This window comes from Rhinoderma darwinii, chromosome 8 (assembly GCF_050947455.1).
Source record: "Rhinoderma darwinii isolate aRhiDar2 chromosome 8, aRhiDar2.hap1, whole genome shotgun sequence".
NCBI classification, from domain to species: Eukaryota; Metazoa; Chordata; class Amphibia; order Anura; family Rhinodermatidae; genus Rhinoderma; species Rhinoderma darwinii.
This window is the reverse complement of record NC_134694.1, coordinates 101,668,570-101,695,413: the sequence shown is the minus strand read 5'-3', so window position 1 is coordinate 101,695,413 and position 26,844 is coordinate 101,668,570. Positions and strand designations below refer to the sequence as shown.

The window sequence follows — 26,844 nt, the reverse complement described above, 5'->3', positions numbered from 1 at the left end:
TTCCAACTGCTGTACACCCCGGCCCTGCCACACAGTGTACAGCGATGCCATTCGTCAGAATGGCATCAACTCCTCCTCCTCACATGCACTCTGCGCTGTGAGGAGGAGGAGATAGAGCGCAAGCGCCGGAAAACCCAGCCATCACTCGGGACACATGCCGGTGATGGCCGTGTATTACCCGGCCCCATAGACTTCTATCGGAGCCGGGCGGCCGGGTACCCGGGCGAAGGTAGAGCATGTCCTATTTTTTGACGGCCGGTTTTTCCGGCCGTCAAAAAATCGGTCGTGTGAATAGCCCCATTAGGGGTCTATTATTCCTAATGCAGCCGGGTGCCGGCCGATTTATGAACGGCCGGCACCCGGCCGGGAAACCCTGCCGTGTGAATGAGGCCTAAGATGTAAAAATGAATACATTTTCGGCTCTATATTCATAATATTAGACATTTCTCTAGAAAAAGGGGAACAAGTAAAGTAAAAGAAAAGGAAGGAAATCCAACAAAGGTGCTTGCTGTATGCAAACCAGCTCGTCTTCCACAGATGTGTCTTTGTTTAGAGCTTGAATACCTTTCTGCACAGCATAAATATGCAGGTACTATGTGTTCCATTTAGTAATGTAAGTCCCTGTTCACATCTTCGTCAGGGCTTTCCGTTGTTCCGCTGAGCAGACCAAGGGAATGCCGGACGCAACAGTTCCGTCACAACATGGACACCGCCGGCGGGTGCTGAAGCACATTGGCTTTATTGGGTTGCGTCGGCTTTCAGTCGTGGTGTCCGTCGATTTACCGGAAAAAAATAGGTCTATGTAAGCCGTCTTCAAATTTTATTTTCTTATCAACATAACTGTATGATGCCTTGTTTTCATGGGACTAGTTGTATTTTCCACTGCCATCCCTTTGAGGTGCATACAATTTATTGATTAACTTTACTGCCACAAAGCAAATCCGCAATCGTTTTTGGGGATTTTTTTTTTTTTTTATTCCATGCTGCTTGCAGTATAGTTAATATAATTCTACAGATCATTATGATTGCACTGATACAATTCTACATTTTAATTTCTTTTTAATTTTAAAGGTGTAATATTTCTAAAGAAAAAAATATATTTTTATTTTAAAAAAAATGGGGCTTATTTCTTTTTTTGTGCTTTATTTTTCATTACATTTTTTATATATATATGTGATCAAGCGATCGCAGCTTTAAAGAGGAAACTTAAAAGTGAGATCGCTTGATCGCATATATAATGCTTTGGTGTACAGTATTCCAAAGCATTATTGCCGGTCAGTGTATCACTGACAGGCAATTTATTTTACAATAGCCAGCCACACACCTTTGGTATGCCCCCGGCTGTCATGGTAATCCATCGGCACACCGCAATCGTCTCGCAGGGGCACCTATGGTCTTATAGGGGGAGCCCCCTCTATCTGTCAAAGTTCTTAGATGCCAGAGTCGCTATTGACTGCAGCATCTAAGGGGTTACGCTGGCCAGCATTGTATCCTAGCCAGCTTCTGGGCCACCAGGACATACTTTTACATCCTATTTTTTTTAAAAAGCGGTTAAATGTGGTCTTATAGGAAACATGAGTTAAAATGTATTAAATCTATACTGTGGTAAAATCTGCAATGACCTCAACTATCCGTGTAACTTCCTGTTTTCTTTCGTTCTCTGCTTCTCTGGAGAAACGAAACTCAGTATCAGTCTTGCAGGATCAGACAGAGCACATGGCAACTTTGGCTCCCATTTACAATCCAGTAAGTAATGATTTATTTGCTCTTTTCTCGATTCTACATTATAAATCATATGATGATCAGGTTTATTTGACATCTTTGAGACTTGGGGGTATAGCCTTTATGGTTTTTCTTTTGTAAAGACAGATACAAAGATCAATAAGCCCTACAAGAGAGATCAGGCGTTCTCCAGAAAAGATTAGCATGAATTCTATGAAATATTTTAAAAGGGACAGTCACGCTTTTAGACCTACATGCCTCTATCCCCTATTCTACAGCTCTGCATAAATACATTTGTTATATTGCTGAAAAACATCACTGTATATAGCCGTGATCTCCAACCTGTGGCTCTCCAGTTATTGTGAAACGACAATTTCCAGTATGTTGAGAGTTGTAGTTTCACAACAGCTGGGGAGCAATAAGTTAAAGAGCACTGGCATATAGTATAATTCACCTCTCTCTGGATAAAGAGTCTCTGAATATGCCAACATGGCTATATACCGGGTCAAGATATAAATTAAATCTACATATCTGTAACAAAGTCTCCCTCTTCTCTCCCCACGTTTTATTGTTTTAGGGTCTAAAATTGGAGGTGGCGCAAGAGGGACTTTTTCACTTTAGTGTTTACTGTAATTTTAGCCAATTGATGAAACTAGGACTGTGCTGAATACAGTGATATTTTCCACGATGTAACTGGGGGATAACTGGGACGCAGAACTGGGGTTAGTGACATCACAGCGCCTGAAGCAGTGACATCACTTACTGTAAGATGATCAGCTGCTCAATTAATTCACTATTACAATTAAAAATTACAAAATTTATTAAATGTGAATGCAATAATACATGCATTATAAAGTATATCAAAAATACAAAAACCTCATGTGCCCAGGTGACCTCAAGAAAGGCCCAAAGATACAAACAACAGGTGTTCTCTTGTTGACTGGCTCCATCATTATGTCCAAATGTAATGCTGTGCTTTACTTCTAGATTTAGGTTTGCTATAGGGGTATAACCTTTCTGTGTACACATAGGTTTTCTATTTAGTCCCTATGTGCACAATCATATTTATATGCACTATCATATCTTTTGCTGCATTTTTCTTAACTATTTATTGAGGTTACCTATTTTCATTCTATACATCTGCTACTGTTATTTATTCTGAGATGATACAGACAGAATTATGATTGTATTATCATTTAAAGAGAACCTTTCACCTCCCCATACATGTGCAGCATGTAATGGGCAGGGCTGCACAAACAGTGGAAGAGCTGTGGAGTGGAGAGCGCTTGCACTGTCCGTAGCAGTGAGACGCCCCCTTGCCAGTTCGGCAGAAGACTGATCTTGAAGAAAGCTGAAGAGTGACAGTGAGAGTGCGCGCACACTCTCTCTCTCCTCGCACTTTCTGTAACACTGTCCATATCTGATTGGACAGTGTCACAGCCATAGTAACACGCCCCCTTGCCAGTACACGCCCCATTGACAGTTCAGGGAGTTATTTAAATATCGGGCGCCAAATATAACGGCACCGATATCTAAATAACGGAGGAAGGTAGAAAAAAATGTAAAGTGCCCCAGGGTTTATGCAGCCCTGCCCATTACATTCTGTACTCAGCTGCACATGTATGGGGAGGTGAAAGGTTCTCTATCATTTAAGTAGATACAGCGTATACCTTAGCTGTCCACTGAGGTTATCTATTCTTTTATGTATCTGCTATTATTGCATAGTCTGACATGGTGTTTTTTGCTCTAAATACACATATTAGTCCTCATGATCTTTTGACTAGCACTATCCTTCGGACTTATGATCCTGAGTATTATATTTAGGGATAATCATTCCTACTCTCTTTTTGGTTTAATATGTTGTAGCTTATTTGGAATGTCGTACTTTTGTATGTATAGAGGGATTGTATAGGTTCTTTATGCATGCAAGGAGCCTGTATGGCAGCATATGGAGCCTATGCGGGTCTGTATTATAGTGCCCTAGTCACACTATCATTATAAAATACTCCAGAAACTCAGGGCTGTTGGCTTCTTCAAACGAGTTTTCTGGGAATATATATTGACGGCCAGTCCTTAGGTTAGGCAATCAATGTGTAATTGGTGGAGATCCGAGCCCAGGACACCATTGTACAGCAGAATGGGGGGCTCTTTAATTGTAACCCGGGCACAGCAGCTCGCCCGTGCCTGCAGTTGTGCCTAGTTGTGCAGCTCAGCCCTATTAACCCTTCATTCTGCGGATCTGTGAGGATCCCAAGGGTTGGACCCCCCCCACCGATTACACATTGATGGCCTACCCTAAGTATAGGTCATCAATGTATATTCCTGGAAAACCCTTTTATAGAGCACTATGCAGTGATGCAACAAATGATACAAAGGGAAAATTAGATTTACAAAACCTCATGCGCCTCAGAGAGAAGTTGCTCTCATAGGTATTTGGTTTCTCCCAGAATGGTTTTCTATGCAACGTGCCATGACATCAGGATCATGTATACAAAAAGCCTTCTCAAAGCATTGTAATAAGGTCCCTTGAGAAAATGCTGAGTTTAATTCTCTATTCCCACCCAGAGCTGCATTTAAAACGATGGTTACCAAGTTCTATCCATCTGTATTGTGCTGGTGCAGCTTCAAGGGCTATTTCCACCTTAGACATTTATGGCATATCCACATGAAATGCCATAAATGTCTGATTGATGTGGGTCCCAGCTCTGGAACCGTCACCTAACTTGTTACCGGGGGTCATACGATCCCTATTCCGCCTGGCGAGGCAGTCACCATTCACTGCATTTTTTCTCTGGATATAGTCGATGAAGACGCCAACATGGCTTTATACTGGGTCAAGATATAAATTTATATTTCTCCACAGTTTGGTGCGGTTTTTCGCCCGGAATTCCCTGCGGCGTACAGGGCAGATACGTTGCGTGCTTTTACGCAGCATAACCGCCCCGTGTAAACTCAGCTTTACTGTAGGAGCGGTGAAGCTGTAGAATAGACACCTCAGTAACTGGTTTTAGCAAAAACGGTTGATGGCTTCAAGAAAGGTTTAGGCCTTATGCACTCGGCCGTAGTGGTGTGCACGGCTGTGATCTGCGGCTCAGACGGCCGCGAAGTATCACCCGTGAGCCGCCGCAAAACGCGGGCCGTGCTCATGGCCGGGTGCATTAATTTCTATGAGCCTGGACCTCAAGATGCGGCCGTAATAAGACATGTCCGTTCTTTTTGCGGTCCAGTCTCCTTGGCAATGCACGGACCGTGGAAACCACGGTCATGTGCATGGGCCCATTGAAATTAATAGGGCCGCAATTTACCCGCAGATTTGCGGGTGAATTGCGGCCGCAAAAATACGTTTGTGTGCATGGAGCCTCAGAGAAGTTCTTGAAACAAAATAACTTCAGTGATTTTGTGTATATATATATATATATATATATCTCTTTGGTTGAATGTTGATTCAGCCTGATCACCACTTTGGTTTGGAAAGGAATTTTTTAAGTTTTAGCCTCCCCTAGATCAATAAGTGGAAACAAAGTTCAAAAATGTACCCCTCCACCTTCCTTCCTTTCATCCACCTCTCCCCTCCCCTGGTTGAACTTGATGGACAAGCCTTTTTTCAACCATGCTATGTAGCACACTTGTAGTCATATGTAACATGCCCCTGTCCTCCATGAGCTCTCTCTACAGCAGAGTCAAGAGGGTTCACCTAACCTGTTCGCCCAAACAGACGTACCGGCCTATTGACCACAATAGGATGTAATGGTATGCCCAGTGGATGGCACGTGTACAGGAGCTGTGCCCGCACCATCCACAGCAAGTGCCGACATCCCACTCCAACAGCCAGGATCGTGACCGTTTAACACCTTTGATGCTGCTGTCAATGGCAACTGCAGCATCTTAAGTGGCTAAATATGGAGGTGGCTCCATCTGTCACCCCATCGGTGCCACATGTCAAGCTGGGCATGATGTGCTGCCATGGCAACCGGGGCGGGGGGCTAACAAAGGCCATCAGGCTTGCAATGGCTATATGCCAAATAGGCCGTGCCTACTAAATTGTTTGTCAGTTTTACACTAATAAAAATCTGTTTATTAGAAAAAAAAGTATTCACAATAAAAATAAATAAAAAGTGGTTTTATTAGCAAAAGTGTTAATAAAAATTAAAATAATACACAACCTGTATAATAAGGTTAACACATTATTTAAGCCACACGACGTACTGCGGAAAAAATAAGCAAATACACTAAGCCAGAATTGCTTTTTTTCCCATTCACCACCAAAAATAATTTTTCCAAGTTAGTCAATAAATTATATGTACCCTAAAATGGTTCTATTGAAAAAATATAACTCGTCCCGCAAAAAACAAGCCCTCGTGTGCCTACATTGACAGGGGAAAAAAATTATGGCTCTTAGGATGCGGCAACATAAAAACGATTTTATTTCCATGAAACGTGCTAATATTGTGCAAAAGCAAAAAAAATCTACACATTTGGTATCGCCATAATCATACCGACCGATAGAATAAAGGTAACATGTTATTTATGGCGCACAGTGAAGGGCGAATGATGGAATTGCTGTTTTGCTTTTTTGTTTTTTAATCCCCCCTCAAAAAAAGTTTATAAAAGTTCATCAATAATTTATATGTACCACAAAATGCAGCTATTTAAAAATACAACTAGTCCCACAAAGAACAAACCCTCATAAAAAAAAAAATGTATGACTCATAACTTGTGGCGACACAAGAAAAAATTTATTTAAAAAAGTGTTTTTAATATGGAAAAGTAGTAAAGCATAAAGAAAAAACTATATACATTTTATGATGCTGTAATTGTAACGACCCGCAGAATAGAGGGAACGGGTCATTTTTACCGCACAGGGTGAAAGCCGTAAAAACAAAACCCAAAAAATATTGGCGGAAATTTTTTTTCCAGTTATATTATATTTTCAACACAAAATAAGTACCCCACAATTGTAACATTAAAAAGTACAACTCATCCAGCAAAAAAATAAGTCCTCATATTGCTGGAGCGACAGAAAAATTAAAGTTATGGCTCCCGTCACTCAGTGATGAAAAAAAATAAATTGCTGTTTCCTCAAGGCCCAAAATAGCCGTGCCCTGAAGCGGTTAAAATATTTACCAACAGCAGGGGCGGACACAAACAGCAAAGGGCCCCTATGAAAGTGCAATATATCAGCCCCTTGCTCTCTATTAGCTCATCACAGAGCACCCCCCTTATGTTTCCCTAAAAATCCAGCAGTAAATGTGAGCTGTAGCAATAAGCAGCTAGAAACTTCCTACTAACGTGGCAATGGGCCCCCTTACCTACTGGGCCCCTGTGCAGCTGCACGGCCTGCACCAATGGTATGTCCGTCCCTGACCTACAGCCCCGATTCCAAAAACACTTTTTCTGGTCCCTTGAGTGGCAGTTCCCGGTCCAGTTAGTGTATGAAATACTAGCGGTAGGTTCCCTAAAAACTTTGCTTATGTGTATTGACAAGGTAAAGTTTGCTATAATAAGAAATGCTCCTTTAGTCAATAGGAAGGCTGAGGGAAAAATTTCACAGCTTCTAAAAGTTATTTAAAGTATCCTTATCTGTAATGCGTATACATCACTTTAGATTAGAGGTCTCCAGCTTTATGTACCCTGTGAGCCACATTCACAGGTGGTTGGAAGCCACGCGTAGACATAAGATATCCTGATATTTTAGTGTCAAATTTAGTGTAATGTATAAACGTTCAGGTGTTCGGGTACGTCTGCAATATTTTTAGCCTGAAAGTCATATTATAACCATTGCATATGGCCATAACTGAGAGCTCCTATGGCAAGGCACGCAGCTGAAGGTCGTGAGCCACAGGTTGGGTACCATTGTTGTAGATCATTAGATTTTTTTTTAGCTACTGCATTCAGCCTCTGGTTCGTGGGGATGGATTTTACATAGTTAAAAAGTTAACTTAACACGAAGACAACTCCTTTTCTAAATGGATCCAGCCTGTGGATCAGCTGACTGCGAAAGGTCCAGCTTCAAAGTTGTAACCAGCCGTTGATGTAGTGTTACATGGGTCCATTAAAATAAATTGTTCACGTAATACATGGACAGGCCACATTGGACAGCCAGAGTGGGAGCCGATGATAGAAATATTCCACTCTGGCTCAGTCACTGTCACTCCATGACATTCATATGCCCTAGTTCATGTAAGGCTCTGATCACACTGCCTTTAGTGGTCTACATTTGACGTAAAGGCCGGAAAAGCTCCCGACATATACGTTAACAGAAGCATTCATCACCCATAGACTACAATGGTATTTGTTTGACATATACCTCATGAAATCTTATGACCCTTTTCATGATGTATGCCTTAAATCAATATTATTATACCCTATGGCAGACAGGTGTCACCGTTAAGCATCTGTTTAATGTATTTTTCACCCATAGGCTATCATGGCATCCGTTTTATGGACACGTTATGAAACGTTATTGAAAAGCTCATGCCTTATTCGTTTAACGTATGCTTGAGACGGATGCCATACAGTGGCATCATCCATAAGGTACCATGTTAAAAAATTGATATACTTTTACCATATACGTTTTTTTTCTGGATGCCTCCGGATAGAATAGTGTCGTCTACTACGCCATTTTATCCAGAAAAAAAATGGTACTGTATACCTGACGTAAACCACCCAACAGAGGCCAAAAAAAATACCATTCGGCCTTTGTCGGTATAATAGAATGGTTTATGGTGTGTTTTACGTACGCGACAGGAGCTTTCCCGACGCATAGGACACACGTACAGGGAAACCAGTCTAAACGGGGTAAAGAACATATTCTACTTCCTCACACGTACACAAAGATAATTGATTTCCATGAAGGGTGGGACATTTATGAAACATTAACTATTATATTTACGACATTCTCATCCTAGCGTTCAAAGCTCATTGGCAGAGGCCCTGAAAATTATTGCTGTGATCAAAGTTAAGCGCGATATTGTAGTTGGAACCAGAGGGTCACAGTTATACATTATATTAAAGCTTCTTCACAACACAATAAAACAATGGGAAAAACTTTTTCCACTACATTATTCCTATGCAGATGAAGTTACAGGTTTGATGTCTGGAGCAATTGAGCGTTAGGGTCCCCATGATAACTATTCTCTGGCAGTTAACAGTTGTCATGGGGGCATTGCATGGATCCAGATCAGCATTTATAACCTATCTACAACTACGATTCAAACTATTTGTGGAACGTGATTTTAATTCACACAATGTCCCTATGACAACACTTAACTGTTATATTATGGAACAAGCAGTGTAGCCATAAAGACACCGGGGGAAAAAGGAACTACAGGCAAGGGGTGAGAAGTTTAATGTTGGAAATCATTTCCTTTGGCATGTGACGTAGAAGTGATAGAAATGCTGACTGCCTGGCTTCATTTCCCTTATATTCCCTGTAAACGCCTCCACATAAGACAATAAAGGTTTCCCGTAAACATTTTTATTGCACGCTGTGTAAGCGGAATATCCTACAAACCGAACAGTATATTTATCCTTGCAAATAGAGGCTTGCCTTCATACTAGCCAGTTTGTGACCACCAGGGAACGGACCATGCCTTGAGAGTTAGTCTTGGAAGGTACTGGTTCTACTTGATGAGATCCAGCTGGTAGGGAGTCTTAAAGGGCAATGCTTCCTGGGCAACAAGTATGGAAAATGGCTCCGCCAGAAGGAAGAAAACTCTCGCTCTACTGCTGCTTATAGGGGACTACCCTGTAAGTCAATGTCTGACCCTTTATAGAGCTTTGAAACATGACGGGTTAATAGCCAAACCGGAGACACCCATCTGTAGACAGCCAATAATAACCTCTATTTATATAGCACCAAATAAAAAAAAGTAAGATTGTATCATCACAGGATCTTCCTGGTGTAATGTGGCAATTTCTTCACATCAATACGTCCATCATAAAGTGCTTTAGCATCATAAGAAACAAGATTGAACTTTTTTTTTCCCCCTGGACGAGGCATATTGTACAAGTTTTGTCTGGAGTGTTTGATTAAGGGAAATATAACACATTACATACAATGCATTAACAAGCAGCCAGGGAGCCAGAAATGCTGTTCACGTAAGGTCTATAGCAGCTTTTATGATCTCCCGTTCTAAGTCTATAGACATTAATATGGAGTTGCTCCGCCTCTGCAGTAAAACAGCTTCCACTCTTCTGGGGGCTTTCTACAAGATTTTGGGGGGTGTCTGCGAAAATTTTTGTCCATTCATCCAGAAGAGCATTTGTGAGGTCAGACACTGATGTTGGAGGAGGGGGCCCGGCTCACAATCTCCGTTCTAGGTCATCCTACAGGTGTTGGATGGGGTTGAGGTCTGGGCTCTGTGCGGCTGGTCAAGACCTTCCACATCGAAGTCACCCAAACATGTCTTTATGGACCTTGCTTTGTGCACTGGGCACAGTCATGCTGGAACAGAAAAGGGCTGAACCCCAAACGGTTACCACAAAGTTGAAAGCGTCAATTGTCCAAAATGTCTTGGTATGTTGAAGTATTAAGATTTCTATTCACTAGGATTAAGGGGCCGACCGCTGAAAAACAACCTCATAACAGATAACGTTCTCCTGCATTCACCAAACCCAGACTCATCCATCAGACCGCCAGATAGAGAAGCGCGATTCATCACTCCACAGAACAAGTTTCCACTTCTCCAGTGGCGGTTTTACACCTCCCCATCCACGCTAGGCATTGTGCTTGGTGATGTAAGGCTGGCATGCAGCTACTCAGCAATGAAAACCCATCTCATGAAGCTCCCGGCGCACAGTTAAAAATGTGTATCAGTGTGATTGGTGCAACTTTGTAATTACATTTTATAAAAAAAAATAAAAATACTTTTTGAGATACAGCTGCTTTGCATCCTGTATACAGAGCAGCTGTGTCTTACACTGAATCCTGTACTTGGCAGGTCAGTGGGACTGTTGGTTTCTGTGATAGTGGGTCATGCGTGTCTCTGACACACAGGATTGAGGTGTTATCGATCACATCTAAGTTCATAACTTAGATGTGATAGATTACAGGTGGATCCTGCAGGTCGGAGACACGCAGAACCCGCTTTCACTGAACCCGTCAGTGCTGCTGACCTGATGGATTCAGGTCTCCGTGCACGATACACCTGCTCTGTATGCCGAATACAATGCATTTTTGTTAGAAGCTTTGCCTAAAACTAAACTGATCACAATTTGTTGTGCTGCGGTGACCTTCAGAGATCTGAAGTAATCTGCAGGGGAAACCGGTATCATTGTTCAAATCCCCTGCAGCACCTCCACAGGGAAAATGAAGAATTACATAATGCTCATTCAATGGGCCATCTATATAATGTGAACAAATCCAAGGTGGCGCATCACTGTGTAATGGGATCCAGTCCAGTCCGGATGCAGGCTTCAGTAGACCCGACTCCTAGGTCCAAACAAGCAAAGTAATACAAAGGAAAAAGGCAGCTGGACTCTAGGTAAAGGGACCACATTGGTTATTCTCCAACGATGCAGACAAACCTAGAACGCATGGACGTGTTGGGTCTTCCAGAGAAAAAGATTTTATGTAGCCGCTCTATGCTTGGTTAATTGTTGCAGGCCCCGAACTAGGGATACTGCTCTATAAACTCAGTTTGCCTTAATAGGGTATTTGAAAACTGCCTTTCTAAACCGGAGAAACCCTTTAAGGTCGCAGTTTTACTGACAGATCTAAATAACGCATTTGCTTTTAAAGAGGCTCTGTCTCCAGATTATAAGTGCCCTATCTCCTACATAATCTGATCGACGCTGTAATGTAGATAAAAGCCACTATTATTTTGAAAAACAATTTTTGACAAAGTTATGAAAATTTTAGATTTATGCTAATTAGTTTCTTAATGACCAACTGGGCGTTGTGGAGAGAAGTGTATGACGCTGACCAATCAGTGTCATACACTTCTCATTGTTACAGTGTGATTGTGCAGTGAAAGAAGCTGGGCTGGAACAATGAGAAGTGTATGACACTGATTGGTCAGCCTCATACACTCCTCTGTACAACACCCAGTTGGTAAAAAGTAAAAAACACGCCCAGTTGTCTATTAAGAAACTAATTAGCATAAATCTAAACTAGCTCATAACTTGCTAAAAAATGATCGTTTTTCAAAATAAAAACCACTGCTGTAATCTACATTACAGCGCCGATCACATCATGTAGGAGATAGAGCATTTATAATCTGGTGACAGAGCCTCTTTAAGTACACGAAAATGTAAATCATAGTAATAAAGTTCTGCTAATTCATGGTGTTTATTTTCCCCATATCTTCGCAGAGTGTCCCCTTCCACAATGCAATACTCGGGGGGATTACAGAAGGGAAGAGAGTGACAATCCAAGGACAAGCCCACAGCCATGCCAAACGGTGAGTTATACGGAGAACCACAAAAGAAAAAGGGTAAATTATGAACTATTCCAATCCCTCATTCTAGTAGAAGACAATGCACTATAATACTACACTACCCAGACTAATGATATGAACTGTGTCCAATAATAAATATATACCAAAAGGTGAACCTACAGAGTGTGTGAGTGAGTATGTGTGTGTGTGTGTGTGAGTATGTGTGTGTGTGAGTATGTGTGTGTGTGAGTATGTGAGTGTGAGTATGTGAGTGTGAGTATGTGAGTGTGAGTATGTGAGTTTGAGTATGTGAGTGTGAGTATGTGAGTGTGAGTATGTGAGTGTGAGTATGTGAGTGTGAGTTATGAAATTCCTCCATCCTTTCATGTGTGGATGACTATTATGTTAATGCCGCCATATAAAAGTCAAGGGAAGTAACGTGTGTTTTTATAGGTTCGCTGTCAACTTCATCTGCTACAACAATGACATTGCATTTCACTTTAACCCCCGATTTGACGAGGGAAATGTCATTGTATGCAACACAATGCAGAAGAAGAGTTGGGGCTCGGAGGAGAGGAAGCCTAATATGCCATTCCAGCGGAACAATCACTTTGATATAGCTATTCTGGTGGCGGGACATGCCTTTCAGGTGGGTACGTCAGAGGCCGCTTGGACTCGGATACAATTGTAGTGAGCTTCTAATATTACAACCAACTTTACATAAAAAATAACAAGATAAGTTTTGTTACTACATATCAATGAGGGCGACTCTCTGTAAGCTACGCCCAGTAGTAACACATATCCCTCTCCTGCCCTGGGGACCAGCGCTTAATGTACCTAAAACTGATACAATGTCACAAGGTGCAATGTTGTGAGCAGCACTCGATTTTCAGCCTGGAAGTAACAAAGAGGTTTCACGTCACTGTCAGCAAGCAGAGATATTGAAAAAGATAAGGGATTAAAACAAAGTATATTAGAAAGCTGAATTCTTTTTTATTATACAATAATTTAGCATTTTTACATATGACTGGAAGTACACCCGTTATCGCTATGTCCTAGCCCCTCTCCAACAAAATTGTAAATTCTGGAGCTTTGCCCGCATGAGGACATGCTATATAGGATTAGAGGAAACACCAATCCTTACTATTTAACCCCTTAGATATCACAATCAATACTGATCCCGCCACGTTTTGTTCCACCCATGTCAGCTACAGCATTACGTTTGCCAGGGCTCATGGTTTTATATAGACAGTACTGGGCCTGACAAAGGCCCACAGCCGGTCCTGTGATAATACTTGCTAGGGTATACTTTACATTTATATGGTAAAAATTGAATAAAAAGAGAATATAAAAAAGTTTTTAAAAAAATAGACACTTAAGAAAAAATAAAAGAAAACATTTCATAAAACACAAAAATATATACAATTGAAATATTTCCCTACTGATGTCAATGATAAAAAAAATTTGAAACAACAAACCCTCAGATCTGCAGCTTCCTATAAAACTGTGTAAATGGAAAGACAAAAATTCTGATTCATTAATATGGAACAACTGGCCATATTATGAGCAAAAAAAAACAACTAAACACAACATACGAGAGCAGCGGAATCGGTGATGTCATATAGGAGCACAAATTTTTGGTCTTTGGTTTTCGATTTTAATATAATTTATCCATTTTATGGCCACCTATAATTCTTTCCATGTAATAGACTGGTCAATCAGACCAGAGCCACAACAGTGGGATCCAGCTTCTGTGACCCCAATATCAAAATGAATGTACAGGGCCACCCTATTAAAATCAATGGAAATTATGGAAAACACAAAGAGCAATAATACAACACCTATAAAGGTGTATGGGGCCATACTCTACCTGTGTATGCCTCTGATTTTATAGACAGGCCTACAGAGATTTTTTTGCTGGACTAGCCACGGGACCAGCCACGGGACCAATAAGACATCAAATTGATACTACAAGACGTCCATTATGGAACAACCTCTTTACGATGAGTCACCGGGAGTCTCTTAATGAATAAACCAGCTTAGCTGTAAATGATCACGTAGGATTAAGTCTCAAGGCCGTGCACAAGTTAATATCTAATCAGACCATTGAGATTACACACCTACTGTATTATAGTGTCAACAATATCAAATATGAGAATACTTGGACGCTCTTGCAGCCGTAGAAGGTCACTTTTGGCCACAATAGAATGTGTAACGTTCCTGTTTATTCAATTAATTCCACAAAAAAATGGAGTCATCCTAACGCAACCTATGGGCAAATATAGGCCAAGACTATGCTGGCAACATTGTCCTTTTAACACTTGCATTGCTGCGCTCTTTTGTCCTGTGTGTTATTTTTTCTATCTATGGAGGCTACATGGTCAACGCTCATCTTGGGACAGTCTGCTGCAACTTTGAGCGATAGTCACTGCCAAGGGCATACATACTATAGAGGTTGCATTTGCTTTAGGGTCCATGGAAAGAAAGAGGGTCCAAAGCAGGTTGCCTGCATTCTTTTTTTTTTACGTGAATGAAGAACCTGTACAGTAATCCCCTATCCACAGGTCCTACAATAGATGCTGAAAAATAACTCAAGGGTCATGGGAAGGCTATGGCGGCAAACAGCACCATATTCTCCTGTCACCAATGATGTTCATCACCACCAAATCGGACCCCATTTTAATCTTTAATATGTGGCCCCCTCACTTTTATGTACGCTCCATGTCATTGCATTGGAAATACATGCAGCTTGTCTACAGCAATCTGAATTATTTGCTTCACTGATGACGCTACAATGTTGCACAATGTCATTACGTGGATTTTCGTTACTTTTAGTCATGGCAATTTTATAGCAAAAACAATTTTGCTAAGATGTTGTTCATGTATTTAAAGGAAAGTGGACATAACCCAACAGCTGAAACGGTGCCCCCTGGTGTCTAAAGAAATGATAAATTTTATAATGATTGTATATGACCCAATTAGGATTTCTAATAATGTTAATTATTATTACCATTATTTATAGTAATAAGTGAAATTTGTTCTCTGTTCAGGTCACTGTGAATGGACAATTCCTACTAGAATATCGTCATCGTGTCGCCTATCAAAACATTCAGTCCCTTCAAGTGACTGGCGACCTCAATCTTAGCTGTATCACCTTCTCTCCATCTGTAAGTACCTAATGTACGAATACTTTTCATGCTCAAAACGTTAGCCAAGACCATGACGATTATAGAGTATTGTCTTAAGAGTAAAGGTCCCATTACACAGCCCGATATGGGCCGTAAAAAAACTAGCGCCGATCGACGAGACATCACGTTGATCAGCACACATTTGCTTCTTTCACATGGAGCAATCATCGGTTCTGTATGGGGATAAAGGATCGTTATTACGATCATTCGTCCCCATGCATTTGCATCATGTTGGCAGCACATCTCCCTTTACACAGTTAGATGTGCTGCCCACTACCGACCATTTTATTGGCCGCATAAACGAGTAGATCAGCCGATGAATAAGTGTTTGCACATTCATCGGATGATCGTTGCCCTGTTTATACAGACCAAAGATCGGGAATGAGCATTCGTATGTGTAACGAACAGCAGGTTTGTGGACCAACTGGGCTACTCCACCTCTAAGGGCAAAACCTATACAGAAAGAACACGACCACATTTACAAATATATAAAACAAATATTTATTTCATCATATATAAAACATACATAAATGGATAAAATAAGCACAAAACCCGCACAAAATAGAAGAAACTACACGTGGATGACCTGGGAACACAGAGAAGGTCAAGGCCCTTTACACATGGCACATATATAATAATGTAAAAGTATCGTAAACCTGGGGATAAACAATATAAACTGGCTAACGAAGCCTCGGTGAAAGGTGCGTCCGGTCTGCGGTGGTGCCCTGGGTTTGGTCCTTTCTGGCGTAGATACTTGAACATCATACATTGTATATGTATTTTATACTTGGGGTTTTTTGTATGTACCAATTGGGGTTTATTGAGCCTTAAAGAGGCTCTGTCACCACATTATAAGTTGCCTATCTTGTACATGATGTGATCGGCGCTGTAATGTAGATTACAGCAGTGTTTTATTTAGAAAAACAATCATTTTTGACGGAGTTATGACCTATTTTAGCTTTATGCTAATGAGTTTCTTAATGGACAACTGGGCGTGTTTTACTTTTTGACCAAGTGGGCGTTGTACAGAGGAGTGTATGACGCTGACCAATCAGTGACCAATCAGCGTCATACACTGCTCTCCATTCATTTACACAGCACATAGTGATATAGCTATATCGCTATGTGCAGCCACATACACACACACTATAACATTACTGCATTGTACTGACAATGAATATACATTACCTCCAGCCAGGACGGGATGTCTATTCAGAATCCTGACACTTCGGAAACGTTTCTGTGAGATTTACAGCAAGGCAAGTGTAATCTCGCGAGATTACGCTGTAAACGGTCATTTAAAACAAGATTATGCTCGTGTATGACGCGGATTGGTCACTGATTGGTCAGCGTCACACTTCTCTTTACCATGCCCAGTTGGTAAAAAAAATACACGCCCAGTTATCTATTAAGAAACTAATTAGCATAAATCGAAAATTGTGCATTACTTGCTCAAAATTGATAGTTTTTCAAAATAAAAACCACTGTGCTCTACATTACAGCGCCGATCACATTATGTAGAATATAAGGCAGTTACAATCTGGTGACACAGCCTCTTTAAGCTCTCTACACACGCTCAGGTTATAATTTGTTCATGTTACACTTTCAGGCTGAAATGTCACCTGCTCCACCGCCATACACTCCAGGCTATGTGAGTACATTCATTGTATGGGGATAGGAAAATTTCTATTTAAATATTTCAAAATGAAATGTCATTTATCATTATTATTTAATAAAAAAAATATTTAAAAAAAAATCACCGTAAATCCTCTAGTCATCATCTTTTGTCTTGGTGTTAGAAATTCTACTCAAGCATCGCCTAGTTATGTCTGTTGAATAAAAAGCTGGTTGACAATCAATATGGCTGCCTTTACAGTACCAGTGCGGGTGGTCACCTTGTGTCCTACATGGTAGCTCTACTTAGTCCTAATGACATATCCTCATCTCCTGTATGGCCATATACCCATGCAGATTTGCCGCTTATGACTATTAAAGCTGGGTGACAACCCATATTGGAGCTGTAATAGTGGTCATATCGGTGTCACCCAATTTACCCAGGAACAACAAATATAACTAAGAAATGGCTGCATAGAATTTTTAACAACTTGACAGAAAAGGCAGATTTAAGGTCTTATATTTACTGGTTACCTTTAGAATTGTCCTTTAAATGGAAATAAATATTACAATTAGTTTTGCTAAATACCTTCCCTGAGAATTTCACTCCCCAGCATCCCACCCAACACTCTGGGTGCCATTGAACCTGCTGGTGCTATTCTTGGAGTTCAGTCTAAACCTAGAAGAAAGTAGCCACATACAGAGCAGAGTTCTTCTGGGGGTTTACCCATTACCTGGTTCGGAAGTACAATATTATAATACTGCCCCCTATGAGGAAAAATATGAACCTAGATAAATGAGAATTTTCATGCTCTTCGATATTAGGGGTTTGATATCTTTACCATTTGATATCATCAATGTCCTATTCTGACTTTAGCTGATCCCTAATATGCAGAGCTAATTTACCGAAAGTATGTAACCTGTTCCCATGTTTTTCTTTATCGTATTTTAGGTTCAAAATTCGTTTGTACCTCCAATGTATGGAGCACAGATGGTAAGTGCACGACATTATATAAAGTAGAAGACTTATGAACAAAATAAAGAGCTGCAGTAGTAGTTATACTGCTGTGTGCATTACTATCATACACTGAATGGCCACTTTGTTGTAGACACCTGTCCTCTCACGATTGAAGCTTCTCTGTGTGGAAATTAGACACGTGACCCCGGAGTTAGCATAAAATCAAGTGAGCAGATTTTCTGTGAATCAGTTTTAGTGTGAATCAGAATTGGAAAATCGAGCGATCTGAGCAACATCGAACGAGGAATGGTCATCGGTGCTAGACAAGCTGGGGACAGCATTTAAAAAACTGGCACCCTTGCAGGGTTTTCTGGTGCAATGGTGTCGATTGTATACTTAGAATGGTGTGAAACGTCCTGTGAAAGGGGATCCTGTGGACTTCAACAATACTTCGACGAAAGGAGTCAGAGGAGGATGTCAAGAATCATTGATTGAATTGCAGCCCAATACAATGCTGGCGCTCCAAATAATGTTTCCGAGCGTACAATTCGTCAGTCCTTAGCACGGATGGGCTATAAACAGCAGGCGACCAGTTCCAGTGCCATCTAGGGGAAACAGAAAGGCAAAACTCCAGTGGGCAAAAGAGCGCAACTATTGGATCACTACTCCGTTATCAGTAGAAAAACTTTGCCTGGTCAGATGAATCCAGACTTATGTTGCACCATGTTGATGGGAGGGTCAGAATTTGGCGCAAGCAGCATAAAAATCGATGAACCCTTCCTGTCAGGTGACAACAGTTCAGGCTGGTGGAGGTGGAGTAATGGTGTGGGGAATGTTTTCATGGCACAGCCGGAGTCCTCGGATACCTGTGGATGGAGGTTTGGACAGTAGGGCTTACCTAAGCATTGTGGCCGACCAAGTTCATCCCTTCATGGCAGCTGTTTACGCTATGGCAGGACGACACTTTAATGACAACTGCGAAAAGCTATCCTGTTCACGTCGGCCAATATTCCTGCAGAACAGTTTTAAAACCTAGTGGAATCTATGCCACGGCAAATTGCTGTGGTTCTAAAGGCCAAAAAGGCCCAACGCGATACTAGATGGGTCTGTAATAAAGTGATCATTCAGTGCACGGTCAGTGGGGGCCCGCGACTGCGACTCTATGGATTCTAGATACAATACTGTCTTAGGCTCTGGTCACATCTGCATAGTTTATAACATCATTTGACATCTTGACCATTTGATATCATAAATGTTTTATTCTGACAATAGCCAATTCATAATATGCAGCGCTAACTCACCGAAACGATGTAACCTATTCCCATGTTTTTCTTTATCTTATTTTAGGTTCAAAATTCGATTGTACCTCCAATGTATGGAGCCCAGATGGTGAGTGCACGACCTTATATAAAGTTGCAGAGTTTTGTACAAAAGAAGGAGCTGCAGTAGTAGTTATACTGCGGTTTGCATTATTATTCACTGAATGGCCATTTTATTGTAGACTCCTGCCCTCTCATGACTGGGGCTGCCCTGTATGGAAATTAGACAACTGACCACCCAGTGCAACATAAAATCAAGTGAGCACGTTTTCCGCGAATCAGTTTCAGGGTGAATCCTTATTAGAATGGGTATATGGAGTGATGTGAGCGACTTCGAACGAGGCAAGGTCATCGGTGCTAGACTAGCCGGGCCGGCATTTAAAAAGACTGCTAACCTTGTGGGGGTTTTCTTGTGCAACGGTGGCAAGAAAATACAGAGAATGGCGTGATCGAGGAAAAACATCCAGTGAAAGGGGAATTATGTGAATGTTGACAACGAAAGGGGTCAGAGGAGGATGTCAAGAATCGTTCTGAGTGAATTGCAGCCCAATACCACGCTGGTGCTCCAAATAACGTGTCTGAACTCGTTCCTTAGCACGGATGGACTAAAGCAGCAGACGACCAGTTTGAGTACCATGGCGGTCAGAGGGGAAACAGAAAGGCAAAACTGCCGTAAAAAAAACCCACAAAAATTGGATCGCTGAGCAGTAGAAATACATCACCTGGTCAGATGAATAAAGATTTCTGTGGCACCATGCTAAAGAGAGGGTCAGAATTTGGCACAAGCAGCATGAATCGATTAACTGTTCCTGTCCGATTCAACAGTTCAGGCTGGTGGAGGTGGAGTAATCGTGTGGTAAAAAAAAATTATCTTGGCACCCTGGATCCTCGGAGACCTGTGGATGGACGTTTGAACAGTAGGATTTATCGAAGCATTGTGGCCTACCAAGATCATCCCTTTATGGCAGCTGTTTACCCTATGGCAGGAGGACATTTTAATGACAGCTGTGAGTAGCTATCCAGTCCACACAGGCCAATATTCCTGCAGAACAACTTCAACACCTAGTGGAATCTATACCACGACAAATTGCTGCGGTTCTAAAGGCCAAATGAAGTCCAACACGCTACTAGATGGTGTCTAATAAAGTGGCCATTCAGTGTGCAGTTCATTGTATGGTCAGTGGGGGCCTCTTCCGGACTTTGCTATGGGACTATGAATTCTAGATAGAATACGGTCTTAGGCTCTGTTCACATCTGCATCATTGTTGTACAGCGAATCTAACAGACTCCATTGACCTGTAATGGGGCCTGCCGGAGTTCCGACAAAGTTTCCATAGTTTTGACAAGAATTTTGCTCCATGCTGCTTATTTTTGCCATTAAAAGTGACAGAACGGCCTACAGAAGCTTTGAACATAATCCCGAATGGCAGTGGGAAGATAGCCTTAAAACCTTTGAAATAGTTGAAAAAAATAAAAATGGCTATAAATGGTCATTGGTGCAACTTTCAAAATACTTTTTATTAAAAATAATTTATACTTTGAGATACAGCTGGTTTGTGTCCTGTATACAGAGCAGCTGTATCGTGTGCTAAGACCTGAATCCGTCAAGTCAGCACCACTGACTGGTTCAGGGTCAGCGGGTCCTGCAGGTCTCGGACAAGCAGGATCCACCTGTATTTCATCGCATCTAAGTTATGAGCTAAAGGGGGTTTTACACAGGACGATATAACGCTCATTGCCGATAATTGCCCTGTGTAAACAGGGGAACGATCAAACGCTCAATCATCTGCTGGTCGTATCGTTTTAAAAAAGTAAAATATTATCGGTCGGCAGCGCATCTCCCTGTGTAAACAGAGATGCGCTGCCGACATGATAATAATGTATGGAGACGGGCGATCGGAGAAACGACCGCTCGTCCCCATCCATAGCTCCGTGTGACAGGAGCAAGCGAGCGCCGATCAACCATGTCTCGTTGATCGGCGACCGGTGTAAAAGGGCCTTTAGACGTGATCGACAGCAGCTCGATCCTGCCTGTCAAGAGACATGCGGGACCCGCTGTCACCAAAGCCACCACTCCTGCTGACCTGACGGATACAGGATTCAGCTGCACTGTATACAGCATACAAAGCATCTCAAGTAAAAATTATTTTTAATAAAAAGTATTTTGAAAGTTGTCCCAATGACACTTAGACATTTTTATTGAAAAAAGCGAGTTCACACCAATATAGCTGCCAAAACAACTTGGCGTTGGTACCTACCATTTCTATTTTACTAAATGATAAATCTGCCATGTTTTGCACTGATCATCCTGAGCCCCAGTATCATTGAATATTTATGCAGGAGTAATGGAAAGCTGGGTAACCATCCCGATCCTATGGGAGCTGTAACGGTAACCATACTGGCTAGCTAAACAAAACAAAAACAAACACAGATGTAGCCATGTAATGGCAGAACAGAATTAATCATTTTGTTGGAGGGGACAACTCAAGGACATATGGTGGAATGGAAATTGTTAGAATTATATCTCAGTACAAGTACTTTTATTGTTTTAGGTACCAAGTATGGCTGCACCCCCTGTCTTTGGGGTTCCCATGGTGAGTGGACATGACTGACATATATATATATATCTATATACACACAAACACGCCTGTATACTACTACTGTATCTGTATAATGTGACTTACATATTTTTTTTTATACAATTTCAGCCACAGAAAGCCCCTATGACTGTGCATAACCCGGTACGATTGTTTCATATTCTACTGAACTTGTCGACCATAGAAAAGCGTGTTGCTTTCCTACCGTCACGCTAAATACTTTTTTTTCTCCCCTAGGTAATGCCCTTTCAAGCTGCTCTTCAGGCAAACTTTGGCAAAAAAGGCATAGTCATTATCATGGGAAATATTTCTTATGGAGCAGATAGGTGTGTTTCTTGGTGGATTCTTAATAAAGCATTTAGGGTTTGTATGGAAGATATGAAGGGTGAGCTGTAACTTAATGGCGGATGCAGCAGACTGTAAGGTGTAGCATGCTCAGGGTTGGACTAACCCCCCCCATCTGGTGTCTAGGGAGCAAATCATAAGGTTAAAACACTTTCAGAATTTTACAATGCAATGAAAAGTGGTCGCGCACATATTCTGTATAGATGGAGGATGGGGCCCTTAGAATATTTTCCACCTGTGGGCTCAAGGAACCCCAGTCCAATACTAAGCTGTGTGCTTGGGGCTGCAGCAGTGGATAGTATAAAAGTAGGTTATACAGGAAAGATCATAAACAGGATTTCACAAAATTGCTTCATTAGTTTGCAAAGAATTAAAGGGGTGCTCTGCAAAATTATTTTTGGTTACAATGGTCCTCTGCCAATAAGCAATTTACAGGGTGCCCCCCTGCTGGGACCCTCAGCAATCAACTAATCTGTTGGAGAACCTGACAAAGTTTTCCACTCCCTTGCAGTCGACCACAGGGCAAGTGAAGCAATACACAGTTCTGATGGAAAACAATGGGCTGTCCTTGCAATCCAAAGACATGCTATGACCTCCAGAGCACGAGTCGTGCCAGGATGATAATCCTCCTCAGCAGCAGTCCTGGCACGGCTGGAGGCGACGTTTGGTCATTCTCCCATTGTTCCGGTGAAGGAACAGCGGAAGTCACGGCACAGCATGATCTCGCGAGATCACGCTGTGCTGTGAATAAAGCTGGGCATGAATTAAGAGACGTGTATGACGCTAATTGGTCAGCGTCCTACACTTTACAACGCCCAGTTGGTGAAACTAAATAAAAAAAAAACATAACGCCCAGTTGGGCTTTTACAAAAAAATTGCATACATTTTAAAAAAATCATAACATTTTTTTACTAAAAAAAAACAGTAGTTCCCTACAGCAAAGCGTTTATTAGATTAGGTAGGATATAGGGAAGTATTAAACTGGTGACAATGCCTCTAACTCACAATCCCGATTTGGGTATTTTAAAATAGGTTTTCTAAACCAGACAACCATTGTAAATCTGTTTGGACATAAATACGTGAATACTAGATAGTTCCATAAAGGCTCCATGTTATAGATGGATATCAATGTATTAAAAATTAAGCACTGTTGCTACCACCCACCTGTAACTTGATGCATAAACTGCGAGTCCAAGTTGTGTAAACTTTCAAATTGATGTCATTGCGACCTTTCCAGGTTCCACGTCAATCTTCTAAACAGCAGAACAAGGAATATTCACCTCCATGTCAACCCTCGTCTCAGAGAAGGAGCAATAGTAAGAAACACTCAGGACAGAGGCACTTGGGGTCCTGAGGAGAGACAGATGTCATACATGCCATTCCATCCTGGGCAAAGCTTTCAGGTAAGAACAAGAGATGTTATCAAAGTTTAAGACGTATCTGTGGACACCAGTAAATGATCACTTATGTTTCATCCTATATTTTATTCTCTATCAGCTGGAAATCAGGAATGAGGGAGGATCTTTCGGGATCTATTCTAATGGAACAAAGCTATTCAACTTTATCCACCGTCTACCTTTCCACCAAATCGATATGATTGAAGTTGGAGGAGATATCACCTTGACCTTTGTCCAGTACTAACCTCATGGAAGTTAAAAAAATTAGTCCATAAGAAGCCCAAGTCCGGCACATCATCGTCTCCAAATCTTACTACAAGTCCAAGTCAGTGGAAGAATAAACTGACGGATGTTGGTTCCATTTACATTTCGTCCACCGAGGATCTTCTTTAATATTAGCTATTTGTACACATTCACATGGTGCTGTCAGGAATGAATTCTCTTGTGCTCCTTATCATTTCAACATTGTAAATCTCCCGAGTAATGATGTTGTTCCTTATAATCATTTTTTGTAATTTCTTTAAAACATTTCCGTTCTATTAAATTATATCTATTAATGTCTCCTTCTAGGCCCTTTTAAAGGGTAGCTCTTTCTGTGTTTGTGTAGGTCAGTTATCCGAGAAGGAGTCTCCTATGTGCTGACATGCATTATATTTTGACTGGTCAATAAATTGATTCATACAAGGTCCCTTCTGTGTTTTTGACTATTTAAAAATGCTAAAATGTAATGTGAACTCAGCCTTACCTAGCTCGTAACACATAACAGGGGCTGTATACAGTCAACGTATAAATTAATCATATGTAGAGAGATCATTCTTGTACTGTGGCATATAGCAGTTCTATAAAAGGGCACTATCACATTATTACGTGATGTAGAATGGGGTGTAGCAATAAAGTCAACTGAATTACTTGCAAAAAGAGTTTCGTTGCTACTTAGTAGTGTTTTTATGGTTCACGGCGCAACTCCGTAAGTAATGGAAGGTGGTCTGGTTCTTGAGCAGGTTTGCTTTACAGTAAAAGCTTTGGGGGATGCTTAGCTAACCAGTGTACCTCCTTTACAGTGTCAACCACTCCACCCCCTAGACTGCCAGGAACAACGCTTCTTACACCATCAACCAAGTGCCCCCTTACAGTGCCTGGGGTAAGGGTCTTGATGTTAACGGTGAACCATGGGAATATTTTGAGCTGCCTTATTTTGACCATACGGTTTCCAGCAAATGGCGGATTCATGCTGACCACGAAAAAAATACCTTCTCCCGCAGAACCAGTTGCTCATAGAGACACCCATCCAGAACCTGGTGGTCTTTCACTCGATCTCATAGCACTCCCTGGTCCGGGCACCAAAGGCCATGTGCGCAATAACTCCAGATGCTCATAACCAGCCAGTAACTCATGTAGAGGACTCCCTGGTCGATGCACTTGCTCATTCATTCTGGTACCCAGTACCAGGGTCTAAGTGACTGACCCACCTCGATACATTTGCTCATTCACCAAACTAGGTTCTCAAACACTCATGAGGATAACTCCATGCAGTCACTTATCCATGACGTCACACACTCAGATCACTTGCTTCTGCCCAGCAGACTTCACCAGCGCTGATCCCAGACTGCAGAAATTTACAAAAATAAAAACATGCATGTCTGCTGGAGAAGAGAGAAATGCAGGTCCTGTGCAGTGCCAATGTGGTTGGCAGTTTTATGGGTAATTCTTTGCGAGGACCAGGACTGGATTAGTATTAGTGCACCTTAAGGACCCATACAAGGCCAATGACCGGTATGTGCTAACTTTTGAATCTGAAAAAGAGAACAGCTTGGGAGTTACATGAACACTTTTTGTTACTATAATATTGACACTGCATTATAACGTGTGGTTTATGGCACTATGTTACCGGTACCGCATGGAGTTATTCTTTGATCATTGTATGGCATTTTGTGTGGGTGCAATGTGTTGCTGTTATGTGTGCAAAATACTGCACACAAGCCAATTATTTTTCTCTATCTGTATGGCACGATGCAGTAGTCCTGGCACGGATGGAGGTGATGTCTGTTCGTTCTCCCGTCGCTCCGATGAAGGAACTGTGGGAGTAAGTGACGTCACAGTGTAATCTCGCTAGATCACGCGGCGGCGGTGCTGTGAATAAAGCTGGGCATGAATGGAGAGAAAAGTGTATGACGCGGATTGGTCAGTGTCATACACTTTTCTTTACAACGCCCACTTGGTGAAACCAAAAAAAACAAAAAAACGCCCGTTTGGGCGTTGAGAGAATTAGCAGAAATCTAAAAACTAGCAGAACTTTATCATTAACCCCTTAGTGACCAGCCCATTTTAGGCCTTAATGACCAAGCTATTTTATTCGTTTTTCTATAGTCGCATTCAAAGAGCTATAACGTTTTTATTTTTTCGTCTACATAGGTGTATGAGGACTTGTTTTTTGCGGGATTAGTTGTGCTTTTTAATGGCACCATTTTTGGGTACATATAATTTTTATATTAACTTTTATTAACCTTTTTGGGGGGGGATTATAAAAAAAAAACTGAAATTCCGCCATTGTTCTATGCGTTTTTAAATTGACGCCGTTCACTGTGCGACGTAAACAACATGTTACCTTTATTCTATGGGTCGGTACGATTACGGCGATACCACATATGTGGAGGTTTTTTTATGTTTTACGACTTTTGCACAATAAAAACACTTTTGAACTAAAATTATTTGTTTTTGCATCGTCGCTTTCCAAGAGCAGTAATTTTTTTATTTTTCCATCAATGTAGTGATTTTTTGGGCTTGTTTTCTGCGGGACAAGACGTAGTTTTGATTGGTACTGTTTTGGGGTACATGGGACTTATTGATTCATTTTTATTATGACTTTTTTGGGGGGCAATGGGAAAAAATTGCAATTTCGCCATAGTTTTTGGCGTTTTTTTTTTACGGTGTTCACTTTGCGGTTTAAATTACATATTAACTTTATTAATGGAGTCATTACGGTCGCGGCGATACCACATATGTGTACTTTTTTTTTTTTTTTTTTACACTTTTACTAAATAAAACCACTTTTTATGGAAAAAAATGGATTTATTTTTTTACTATACTTTTTATTAATAATCTTTATTTCACTTTGATGACTGATTTTATTAGTCCCACTAGGGGACTTTACTGTGCGATGTTCCGATCGCTGCTATAATGCTCTGGTATACTTCGTATACCAGAGCATTATTGCCTGTCAGTGTAAATCTGACAGGCAATCTGTTAGGACGTGCCTCCGGCGCGTCCTAACAGGAATATGTCCAGGGCAGACCTGGGGGCTTTTATCAGGCCCCCGGCTGCCATG

The 26,844-nt window shown here is 41.3% G+C and overlaps 1 protein-coding gene across 1 annotated transcript; it reads left to right on the top strand.

Annotated features, from left to right (window-relative positions):
- The first annotated feature begins 1,668 nt into the window (after positions 1-1,668).
- On the top strand, positions 1,669-24,203 carry LOC142659661 (galectin-4-like). The gene is made up of 12 exons (XM_075836027.1): positions 1,669-1,746; positions 12,037-12,125; positions 12,555-12,750; positions 15,152-15,268; positions 16,899-16,940; positions 17,856-17,897; positions 19,209-19,250; positions 21,733-21,774; positions 21,889-21,921; positions 22,015-22,103; positions 23,360-23,525; positions 23,620-24,203. The coding sequence occupies exons 1-12, from the start codon at positions 1,717-1,719 to the stop codon at positions 23,761-23,763; spliced, it is 1,032 nt and encodes a 343-aa protein (XP_075692142.1). The 5' UTR covers positions 1,669-1,716; the 3' UTR covers positions 23,764-24,203.
- The last annotated feature ends 2,641 nt before the right edge of the window (positions 24,204-26,844 follow it).